The sequence below is a fragment of the Panthera uncia genome (assembly GCF_023721935.1).
Source record: "Panthera uncia isolate 11264 chromosome C1 unlocalized genomic scaffold, Puncia_PCG_1.0 HiC_scaffold_4, whole genome shotgun sequence".
NCBI classification, from domain to species: Eukaryota; Metazoa; Chordata; class Mammalia; order Carnivora; family Felidae; genus Panthera; species Panthera uncia.
In genome coordinates this window covers 34,839,435-34,851,706 of record NW_026057585.1, presented here as the reverse complement: position 1 = coordinate 34,851,706, position 12,272 = coordinate 34,839,435, and the positions used below count along the sequence as shown (strand labels likewise).

The 12,272-nt window shown below is 36.9% G+C and overlaps 1 protein-coding gene and 1 pseudogene across 1 annotated transcript in view; both read left to right on the top strand.

Annotated features, from left to right (window-relative positions):
- The window catches only part of SPATA1 (spermatogenesis associated 1), a 56,185-nt gene that overhangs the window by 13,728 nt on the left and 30,185 nt on the right, over nt 1–12,272 (top strand). The window contains 2 exon segments of the mRNA XM_049616902.1: nt 10,015–10,121; nt 11,561–11,678. Of these exon segments, the coding sequence (XP_049472859.1) occupies nt 10,015–10,121; nt 11,561–11,678 (225 nt within the window).
- On the top strand, nt 564–3,072 carry LOC125912457 (proline-rich protein 3-like; annotated as a pseudogene).

Here is a 12,272-nt window from a genome sequence, read left to right as displayed (position 1 = left end):
AGACAAATCATCCAAATAGAAAATCAACAAAGGTATAGTGGCTTTGAATAACATACTGGACCAGATGGATTTAACATATATTCAGAACATTCTATCCTAAAACAGCAGAGTACACATTCTTTTCAAGTGCACACAGAACACTCTCCAGATAGATCAAATATTAGGTCACAAAAGAAGTCTCAACAAATTTTAAAAAATCAAAGTCCTACTGTGCATCTTTTTTGACCGCAATGCTCTAAAACTAGAAAACCACAGGAAAAAAATCTGTAAAGAGCACAAATACATTGAGGTTAAAATAGCGTGCTGCTAAACAACGAATGGATCAACAAAGAAAGAAGGCAAAAATTACATGGAAACAAATGAAAATTGAAAAAACAATAGTCCAAAATCTTTTCCTCAAGTGTGGTCCTAAGAGGGAAGTTTATAGGAATATGGGTCTACCTCAAGAAGCAAGAAAAATCTCAACCTTACACCTAAACAAGCTAGAAAAAGAACAAAACCCAAACTCCGCAAAAGCAAGGAAATAATAAAGATTAGAGCAGAAATAAATGATTTAGGCAGCCATTGCCACAACCATGATGTTGAAACAAAAGAAGCAGAATTAGCAGCAGCAGCCACCACTGCAGCAGCCTCTGCTGCCAGAGCGGAAAGAGACTGGAGACGAGGAGCATGGAAGTCCCATCGGACCACCCAGCCTTCTGGGCCTTACTCCCATGGCCACTGGAAAGCCTGGTGACTCTAAGTCAGCTCTTCACAGAGGTCTTCCAGGGTCAAGGGGATGAATGATTCAACCACTGCTGAGTCTCCCACCTCCTTCCTGGGGCAGAGGCCCCATCTGGGGAGGCCTAGGCCCCAGGTGTGGCCCATGTGGTTGTGGTTGGTGGAGGGCCAATATTGAACCTCCTTTTTCCTGGACCAAGCCATGGAGGTCCTTTCAGGGGAGGCTTTCACAAAGAGCAGAGAAATCCTCAAAGGCTCAAAAGTTGGTCTCTTATCAAAAATACCTACCCACCCAAGTATGGCCCCCAAGTTATGGAAGACAAATCCTACCACCCTGTCTGCTGACATTTTGCCAAAAAGGGCCACTGTCAACATGAGGACCTCTGTGCCTTCTGCCATCCAGGTGTCATTGGACCTCCTCTGTGAGACTGTGCCTTCCCATCGAGGCTGAAGGGAGCCCTCTGTAACCTAACAGCCATATATTTCCTTGTGGCCCTGTGATGGCTACTGTGAGGCTGTTCCACCCACTGCCCTCAGACAGTGACACCCACCCCCATCTGTGACCTCCCCATTTGGGGTCCAGAGTTGTGTTTCATCACTGGTGCCCGGTGTGTGGTCTTTTGTCTGATTCAGCCTCTAGAGACTTGTCTTCAGGACCCCATCTTTGCTCACTTCAACTGCCTCCTAGATCCTCTTCCCCCTCACTAACTCACTGCTGAACAAGAAACCTCTTTGGTGCAGTTTCTTGTGCATCTGTCCACCCAGCCCCCGGTACTGCCCTCGATTCTTGAGAGCCCTGGAGCAGTTTCATACCATTCCCTTCCAGCTGCTTGAGTCCTTTTTATGTGACAACCCTTACCCCCAAAGTTGCCAGTTGCTCTGTGAAACTCACCAGGTTGACCTGGGGTCAAGTATGGATGACTGGTGCAGTTACTCCCTGAAAGGCCACTCTCCCTGCTTTTGGATTTTGTAGTTTCTGCATCAGTAGCATGATCCCCACTGCTCTGGTCTGGTCTGACCACAGTGCTTTGTGAAACTGTTCATCCCCTTGTATGTAGCCTCTCTCTGCCCGTGGCTTTGTGACTTCCCAACACTAGACTAAGTTTTTCTGCCACAATGAGTGAGACTTCGTGCCCTCTAGACTTTCCGTACCTCCCAATGTGGGAGAATTGTGAAACTTTGTGCAAGACAGCCTCCCTGGTCTCCCCATTCTGGGGTTGGTTTTTCTGGGTTTGACACAAGCCCATGAGACATCTTCTAAAGCTTCTGAGGGGTTACCCTCTCCTCTCCAGCCCACTTTAGTTAGACTATGTCATTGTGAGGCCACCAGCCCTTTCATCTGAATTCTGTGAATCTCCACCCAGCCTACCTTTGGGTAGAACCTGGACAGTACTGTCACCCTCATCTAACTTTCTTCCCTCCATCCCTGGCACTGGTTGTTTTCTGTGAAAATGGCAGTGTACAGGCTCAGTTTTCAACTGGCCCTGAGGAAATGGATCAGGAATTGTGTGGGCAGGAGGGAAGGATGAGAGCCATTGGAGAACAGAGAATGATTTTTTTTTCTTTTTAACATTTTTTTTAAATATTAGTAATAAAAGCAGTGAACACAAGCAAAAAAAATGATATAGCACAAAAATAAATAGAATAGATCAATGAAACCAGGAGCTTTTTCTTTGAAAAGATCAACAAAATTAATAAACCTCTAACATGACTCATTAAAAAGGAGAGGACCCAAGTCAACAACATCACTAGTGAAAAAGGAGAAATAGCAACCAACACCACAGAAGTACAAACAATTGTAACAGAATATTATGGAAACCTGTACACCCAACAAATTGGATAAATTAAATTAATAAATTTCTAAAAACATATAACCTACCAAAACTAAAGCAGGAAAAAATAGAAAATTTGACCAGACCAATTACCAGCAATGAAAGCAAATCAATAATCAAAAAACTCCCAAAAAAACAAAGTCCAGGACTAGATGGCTTCACCAGCAAATTCTACCAAACATTTAAACAGTTAATACCTATTCTTCTCAAACTATTCCAAAAAATACAAGAAGGGATACTTCCAAATTCATTCTATGAAGCCAGTATTACCTTGATATCAAAAGGAAATAGATACCAGAAAAAAAGAACTGTAGGCCAATATATCTCATGAATATAGATGCAAAAATCCTCAACAAAATGTTAGCAAACCAAATCCAACAATACATTAAAAAAATCATACACCATAATCAAGTGGGATTTATTCCTGACATGAAAGGGTGATTCAATATTCACAAAACAGTAAACATGATACATCAATAAGAGAAATGATAAAAACCATATCATTTCAATACATGCAAAAAAAAAATATGAAAAAGTACAAGATCCATTCATGACAAAAACTGTCTGCAAAGTGGGTCTAGAGGGAACATACTTCAACATAATGAAGACCTTATATGAAAAACCCATAGCCAACATCGTACTCAATGGTGAAAAACTGAGAGCGTTTCCCCTAAGGTCAGGAACAAGATAAGGATATCCACTCTCATCACTTCTTTTCAACATAGTACTGGAAGTCCTAGCCACAATAATTAGACAACATAAATAAAAGGCATCCAAATTGGTAAGGAAGAAGCATAATTTTCACTATTTGCAAATGACATATATAGAAAATCCTAAAGACTCCGTCAAAAAAAACTACTAGAAGTCATAAATGAATTCAAGCAAAGTCACAGGATACAAAATAAATGTATAGAAATCTGTTCCATTCCTACACACTAATAATGAAGCAGCAGAAAGTGAAATTAAGAAAACAATCCCATATACAACTGTACCAAAAACACTCAGATATCTAGGAATAAACTTAAGCAAAGAGGTGAAAGACCTGTACTGTGAGAATCACAAAACACTGATAAAAGAAATTCAGGAAGACACAAAGACATCCCATGCTCATGGATTAGAAGAGCAAATATTGTTAAAATGTCTAAACTACCCAAAGCAATCTACAGGTTTAATGCAGTCCCCATAAAAATACAAATAGCAATTTTTTTATAGGCCCCTTTCAAATTGTTTTTTTTTTATGTTTTTTTATTTTGACAGTGCGTGCGAGCGAGCAGGAGGGAGGGGCAAATAGAGGAGAGAGGATCCCAAGCAGTCTCTGCACCACCAGCCTGCACCACCTCCCAAGCAGGCTCTGCAGAGCCCAACACAGGGTTCAAACTCACAGATTGTGAGATCATGACCTGAGCCAAAACCAAGAGTCGGATGCACAATCAACTGAGGCACCTAGGTGCCCCACCCATAGCATTTTTCACAGAACTAGGACAAACAATCCTAAAATTTGTATGGAACCACAAAAGACCTCAAATAGCCAAAGCAATCTTGAGAAACAAAAACAAAACTGGAGGAATCACAATTCCAGATTTCAAGTCATATTATAAAGAAGTAGCAATTAAAACAGTATAGTACTGACATAAAAATAGACACATAGATCAGTGGAATAGAACAGGAAAGCCAGAAGTCCATTATTATATGGTTAATCTTCAACAAAGAAGAAATGAATATTCAATGGGAAAAAAAATTCTTCAACAAATGGTGTTGGGAGAACTGGACAGCCACATGCAAAAGAATGAACCTGGACCACTTTCTTTCACCACATAAAAAATAAACTCAAAATGGATTAAAGGCCTAAATGTGAGACCTGACCTGAAACCATAAAAATCCTAGAAGAGAACCTAGGCAGTAATTTCTCTGACATTGGCCATAGCAATATTTTTCTAGATATGCCTCCTCAGGCAAGGGAAACAAAAATGAACTATTGGGACTACCATCAAAATAAAAAGCTTCTGCACAGTGAAGGAAACAATTCAACAAAACTAAAAGGCAACCTATGGAATGGGAAAAGATATTTGCAGATGACATCTGGTAAAGGGTTAATATCCAAAATATATAAAGAACTGATATGACTCGATAGCCCCCAAACAAATGATCTAATAAAAAATGGGCAGAAGACATCCAGATGGTCACCAGAGGCATGAAAAGATGCTCAACATCACTCATCATCAGGGATATACAAGTCAAAACTGCAATGAGGTATTACCTGATGCCTGTCAGAATGGCTAAAATCGAAAACACAAGAAACAGCAAGTGTTGGAGAGGTGGAGAAGGAAACTTCTTGCAGTGCTAGTGGGAATGTAAATAGGTGCAGTCACTGTGCAGAACATTATGAAGATTCCTCAAAAAATTAAAAATAGAATTATCCTTCAATCCAGTAATCTCACTACTGGGTATTTACCCAAAGAATACAAAAACACTAATTCAAAGGGATACCTGCACCCCTGTGTTTATTACAGCATCATTTACAATAGTCAAATTATGGAAGCAGCTCAGGTGATTGGATAAAGGAGTGATTTTACATATATAAAAAAGTGATTATATGTGTGTGTGTGTGTGTATGTACACACACATATACAATGGGATATTATAGAGCCATTAAAAAGAATGAAATCTTGCTATTTGCAACACTATGCATAGAGCTAGACAGTATAATGCTTAGCACAATAGGTCAAAGACAAATACCATGTGATCCTATTTGTGGAATTTAAGAAACAAAGTAAACGAGCAAAGGAAAAAAAGAAACCAAGAAACAGACTCTTAGCTATAGAAAACAAAAACTATAGAAACAGAAGGGGTGGCATGAGGAAAATAGGAGATGGAGATTACAGGATATACTTTTCATGATAAAAAAAAAAGATTAAAAAAAGAAACTATACTATGCTAAAAAAAAGAGAGGAATTGGAGAATTAAGTTAAATGTATCCTAAGGAGTTAATAAGGTAAATTCAGAATGCAAAACATTCTTTAAAACAACTACCCAGTCTCTTTAAAAAGTCAATGCCATTAAGAGGGGGTGGGGGGGAAGGTCTGGAAAACTTGCAGATTAAGATCTTTAAAGATGTGACAAACCAAATGCAGTGTGTTATCCTTGATTGGATTCTAGACTGAAAAACATTCTGAGAACAAATGGACAATTAAGGAAATTTGAATGTGGAATGGATATTATTTTACATTAAGGAACTGTTAATTTTCTTAAATGTGAAAATGTGAAAAATTAGACAAGTCCTTATTTTTAGGAGATGGATGCGAAAGTACTTAGGATTATATTTTCATGATGTCTGATTACTTTGAATGGTTTGTTAAGGGAGGGAGAGAGGATTGAGGACAATCTGGTTGTGACATCTGTCACCCATTGATGACCAAGGTTGATTGGACTGATCTGGCTGGACAGGTGGGTGTCCCCTTTCTCTCTCACAACTCCATATGTGTCCCTCCAAAAGTTGTGTGCTGGGTTGAAGAGGACGACCTTCCCTATAGAGGAGGATCATTCTTCAGTCAAAGGGTATACAAGTAGTTCTGCTCCCCTGCTAGAACCTCCAAACAATCTCTCAAGATCCGATTGTAGAAGGCAGGGTAGTCAAGTTTCCAAGACTTCAGACACATCCAAATAAGGTGCTGCATGTGGCAGTCGCCTTTAAAAAAAGAGGTTTTGGGGGGCGGGGGGGAGAAGAAGTAAATGTGGCATGATGTTTACTTTTGAATCTAAGTAGTAAGTATTTCGGTGTTTGTAGTATTCCTTTTATTTGTATGTATGTTTAGAATTTTTCATATTAAAATAATAAGAATCTAAAATGAATGTCAGATGTGCTTCTATTAAAACCCTGAATTGGCTTCTCATTTTCTAAGATAAAGAGCTTACAGTGGCCTGGAAGACCCTATTTAATTTGTTCCTTGTCCTCCTCATTTTTCTTACTTGATCTTTTACTACTCTCTCCCTCACTCTCTCTGCTTTAAGCATACTAGCACTTTCTCACCTTAAGACCTTTGCTTTAATGCTTCTTGGAACTTTTTACTTCTACATCATCACTCATCTAATTTCTTCTTCACCTGCAGTCTTTACTTAAATCTCACCTTTTCTGGGGCGCCTGGGTGGCTCAGTCAGTTGAGCGACCAACTCTTGATTTCGGCTCAGATCATGATCTCACAGTTCTGTGTTGGAGCCTGCTTGAGAGTCTCTCTCTTTCTCTCTCTCTCAAATTAAAACAAAACAAAACAAAACACTGAAACCCACTTCCCCTTTTATCTTCACCGTTTTCCTCACCCTGCTCTACTTATTCTTTTTTTTCAGTACTGACCACTTTCTAATGTACTATATAATTTATCAGTGTTTTTATATTTACTGTTTATTGTCTGTGCCCTCACAGACCTGGGTCTAGTCTGAGACAAATGAGTCACTTGCCTGAGGTGCAAAATTTAAGCCCCCCCACACACAAAAGACCCCTCCATAATTAAGATAAATAATTCAATACAAGTTTTTTTAATGAAAAAATTGATGCAAAAGAAATCCTAATAGCATTTTAAAGAGAAACAGAATCTGATAGGCCATTTTGGAACCTGAGGCAAAAGGCAAAAATATGTGCCTATAAATATACCTTTTAATGTATTTTTTAATGGTTAGTAGTTTTGATGAAAATATTACTGATGAGCTGCTTCCATGAAAGCCAGAAAAGTTAAAATTATAATAAATTCATGTTTTGGTATAAACAGAATATTTAACCTTAAAATAATGTTGTGAGTTTTAGTATATACTTTTAAAATTCTCAGTATTTTTTCAACTATTTTGTTATTCTGGAAAAAGTTAACCATTAAGAATTTTTGTTTGTTTTTTGTTTTACTTATTTTTAAGAGAGAGAGAGCATGAGCAGGAGAAGGGCAGAGAGAGAGTGAGACACAGAATCTGAAGCAGGCTTCAGGCTCTGAGCTGTCAGCACAGAGCCCGGTGCGGGGCTCAAACCCATGAACCATGAGATCATGACCTGAGCTGAAACCAAGAGTCAGACACTTAACCAGCTGAGCCACCCAGGTGTCCCCAGAAATGTATTTCTTTTAAGAAACATGTATTGAGGTTCATATTTTTCCTTTTGCTTAAGGCTGTAATAGTAGTATTAATTTCTCTCTTTATTTAAATTTTTGATATTTTGCTTATCATGAAAGTTTTTACATTGAATAGGTTTTTTTTTTAATGTTGTATTTATCTTGATTATGGAGGTTTTGTTGCAGCCTTAAATTTTGCATCTGAGGTGAGTGCCTCACTTGCCTCACTCTTCTTCTTGTCCTGTTACCTCATTTGAAGGTAGAGTTATGCCCAAGCAAGGATCTTTTTCTTACTCACTGCATATCTCTAATGCCTAGACCAGTGCTGGCACATGGTAGACATTCAGTAAATATTTGTTGAGGGAATAAATGAACACAAATCCACTATAAATTATTTTATATCACAAAATGTTTCAAAGTCCAAGAAATGTTTTAACTATATTTTCTCTGTATTGCTTACTCACTCAATTATGGAATTAAATCTATACAGGCATTTTGATTTATAGTTCATGAATTATAGAAATATTGACAGAATTTACTTTGTTTATAAAAACAAAGTAAAAATGTTTAGTTCAATAAATATTTTTTCTCCTGTAAAATATTAATGCATTTATATAAAGGATAAGGTCATATTTACTAAAGGCTTCTGAAAGTTTTACAAATATTTAATCATGTAGCTATTAAATATTATAGTATTAATAGTATAGTGTAGGGGTGCCCAGTTAGCTCAGTCGTTAAGTGTCTGGCTCTTGATTCTGGTTCTGGTTATGATTTCACAGTTCATGAATTCAAGCCCAACACTTGGGATTCTCTTTCTCCCTCTTTCTCTGTTCCTACACTGCTTGCGCTCTCTCTCTCTCAAAATAAATAAACTTAAAAAAAATAGTATAGTGTAGTGTTAGCTGTGAATAGCATAGTATAGTTAGGAAATTATCTTTTAAATGCTCTGGTATTCAAATACAGCATATGGCAAACTTCAAACTACAGCAGACTATACACACATCAAATGTATAGAAGTAATTTACTTGGTCTATAAAAACAACTTGAGCAACACATTCAGTTCAAGAACCAATTTTATCTCCTATAAAAATTACTAATATTAATGGTAGGTCATAATCAAATTTTTAAAGTTTTACTCAGATATTTAATACTGTAAAGTATAATCATTTGAGTTTTAGTATGCAATGAATAACAAACTTCATTAGACTAAAAGATAAGACTATATTTGCTCTAATTGTTTTGTTTCTGTTGTGGTAATCTAAATATTCATCTAAGTGGAAGGATTCTAATTGAGGTTTAACAAAACATTAATAGAAAAGAAAATGGTATTGGGGCACCTGGGTGGCTCAATCGGTTGGGTGTCTGACTTTGGCTTAGGTCATGAACTCGTGGTTGATGAGTTCCAGCCCCATGTCAGGCTCTGTGCTGACAGCTTGGAGCCTGGGGCCTGCTTCAGATTCTTTGTCTCCCTCTCTCTTTGCCCTTCCCCTGCTTGTGCTCTGTTTCTCTCAAAAATAAATAAACATTAAAAATAACTTTTTAATGTTTAAAAAAAAAGAAAATAGTATTTATTAATTTTTTAAAGTTTATTTACTTTATTTGGAGAGAGAGCACAAGAAAGGGGCAGAGAGAGAGAGAGAGGGAGAGGGAGAGAATCCTAAGCACGCCCTGCACTGTTAATGCGGAGCCAGATGTGGGGCTCAAACCCAGGAACCCATGAGATCATGACCTGAGTCCAAACCAAGAGTCGGATGCTTAATCCACTGTGCCACCCAGGTGCCCCAAGAAAATGGTATTAAAAGTACAGATAAGCTAAGCTGGCAGACATGCCCTACATAAGAACAACCATTTCTTCCCCCATCTCTGTCAGGAATAGGTTCTTCCTAGAATTCTGGGAAACAAAAATATTTCCCAGACCACAGTTGAGAATTGCACAGTTGCAGTTGCTGAGAACTAGCAATCATCACAACAATGTTAGGGAGACAATATGTAAAGTGTAAGGATTCCACAAGATCACTATAACAGAACTGAGTATGTGGGGATCAAGGGAAAGGGAAAGGTTGGTAATCAGAAAACTGATCTTGGTGGTCTGCGACTCTTACTTCAAGCCACAGAAAGAACACTGTATGTCAGGGATGTTATGGTACCTTAAGACCACATCTATGACATTGTTTCTAGGGAGAAGATGTGCTGTAAGTGCCAAGTAGCCAACTTAAAATTTTGGCTCTTCATTTTCTTTTTTGTGTTTGTTCAGAAAGATACATGTATTCCATGTTTATTTCAATTATGATTATTAACTTTAAAATTCTAGAGGACATCAGTTGATTTTTTCCATTTTAAAAATATTTTAACTGATGTCTTCTCAATTTATTCAGTTGGTGGAGCTTCATGTTTTCTATGTCCCTGAAGGATCATGGAACTATAAGCTAAATACCATTTCAATAGAAGTTGTTAACAAATTCATTTCAGCTGGATTTATAAGGCAAGTATTTTGTGGTCATGTTATGATGTGCCTGAAAAAGCAATCTCTTTTTTTTTTTTTTTCTGCAGAGAAAAATGGGTTGTTTTTTTTGTTTGTTTTTTTGGGTTTTTTTTTTTTTGGAAATTTAGGTTATAAGTGAAAAATTCTGGTCCATGTTATGGATCCAGTTTCTAACTTAATACTATCAATAAATAATGTTATATAACGGTTAATAAGTACTGGAGGAACAGATGTCACTTAACCATAATACTGCCACCCAGAAAAGGTATAACTGGTATATTACTGTGGTTACACACAAAAAGAATATAGAGAGAAATTATCTGAAATTAGAAACCTGTTGAAAAGCTGTGAATAGTGGTTAAACCAGTGTATCCACAATGACTTTTTCAAAAAGAAACAGAATATAAGTATATGTGTGTGCACATTTATATGTATGTGTATTTTCACATTCACAGAAGCATACATGACATTATTCCTTATCTTCCCCATCACTTCAAGCATACCAGTCTCTTTTCTGTTCTGGAACACATCAGACATGGACCTCAGGACACTTGTACTTGCTGTTCTCTTAATCTAGAATGCTCTTTCAGCCCTTATGTATCCTATCTCACTCATCTTCAGGTCTTTACTCCAATATTACTTTTTTGTTTAGATCTCTGATCACTATATTTTAAATTGTAGCTAAGCTTCCTTCTCTGCTTTACTTTTCTCCATAGTACTTAGCAATGTCTTATAATTTATATGTTTTTCTTATTTTGTTAATTTTTTCTTTCCCATCATTAGATTGTAAAGTCTGTAAGGGCAGAGATTTTTGTCTCTCTTGTTGATTGCCGTATTCCCATTCCTTAGAACAATGTCTGACACATACTGGGTGCTCAGTAAATACTTGTTGGTTGAATGAATTAGTTATATAATGTTTCTCATAAGATCTTAGAATAACAAGAACTCAAAAAAATAGCATAAATGATGGCTTTAAATTTTAGATTTTGAGTGATGAAGTATCCCTAAATGAGCAAAAGTGTAGAGTCTGACAACATTTGATCATCAAGGAAATTTTTAAGCACCAGCTAATCTTGTCAAACTTCCAAAATAATTATCTGTGGGTAAATCATTCTTTAATATATGTGTAAAAAATATGTAAGTTCCATAACAAAGATTTTTAAAAAATAATACCATTTAGATGTGGATGAGAAAAATAGGCAAGCATTTTCCTTTCAGTACAGAAAGGGCTTTTATAAACAGTATTTATTTGTATAATCATTTTTTAAAATTTCCTGAAGGTTTACAAAGTGCCAGGCAATATAAAACCACAATATATTAAGTCATATATGATATATTAAATTAGTATTCATTTTTGAGATAGCTGACTAATGTTATCAAATGTGTAGTATAGCTGAAACCTATTTCATTTTACATTATAAAGCAATGTCATATTTCAGAGTATCTCCTCACCTTACTTTACAAGCCCTGAGAGAGCGTCTCGGTGAGTTCCTTGGTGAAGATGCTGTTGCAGAAAAATTTTTATTTCTGAAATGCATTGGAAATAATCTAGCTGTGGTAAGTTTTCTTATTTTTTCTTTTTGATTAAAGAAAGCGTACCTTAAGAAATTATGTTTCTTAAATGCTTATCAACTCAGCTTCTTAACATAAGTAATATCAATCATAATGAAATGACAGTATAACTAAATACATAGATCATTAAGAAAAGATGGGTTGTGGGGCACCTGTGTGGCTCAGTTGGTTGAGCAACCAACTAGGGCTAAGGTGATGATCTTAAGGTTCCTGAGTTCCTGAGTTCAGAACGAGCCCTGCGTCTGGCTCACTGCTGTCAGCTCAGAGCCCTTTTTGGAACCTCTGTTCCCTCTCTCTCTACCCCTTCCCCAGTCGTTCTCTCTCTCTCTCTCTCTCAAAAATAAACATTAAAAAAAAAAGATGGGCCTTATTAGCATATTATTGGACACTAAAATGATGGGGATATTTTCAGGTGTGCGTTTCCTTGGGAAGAAAAGGAAGACAAAGTTAAAATGTGATTGTATAAGTAATATGTATTTTTAAATTTAAATGATAGGTTTAAAAACATTTTAAGTAAGTACTTGTGTTCTGGACAGAAATGGATCTCATTGTTTGGGCCACAGCTAGCTTCATTTGGTG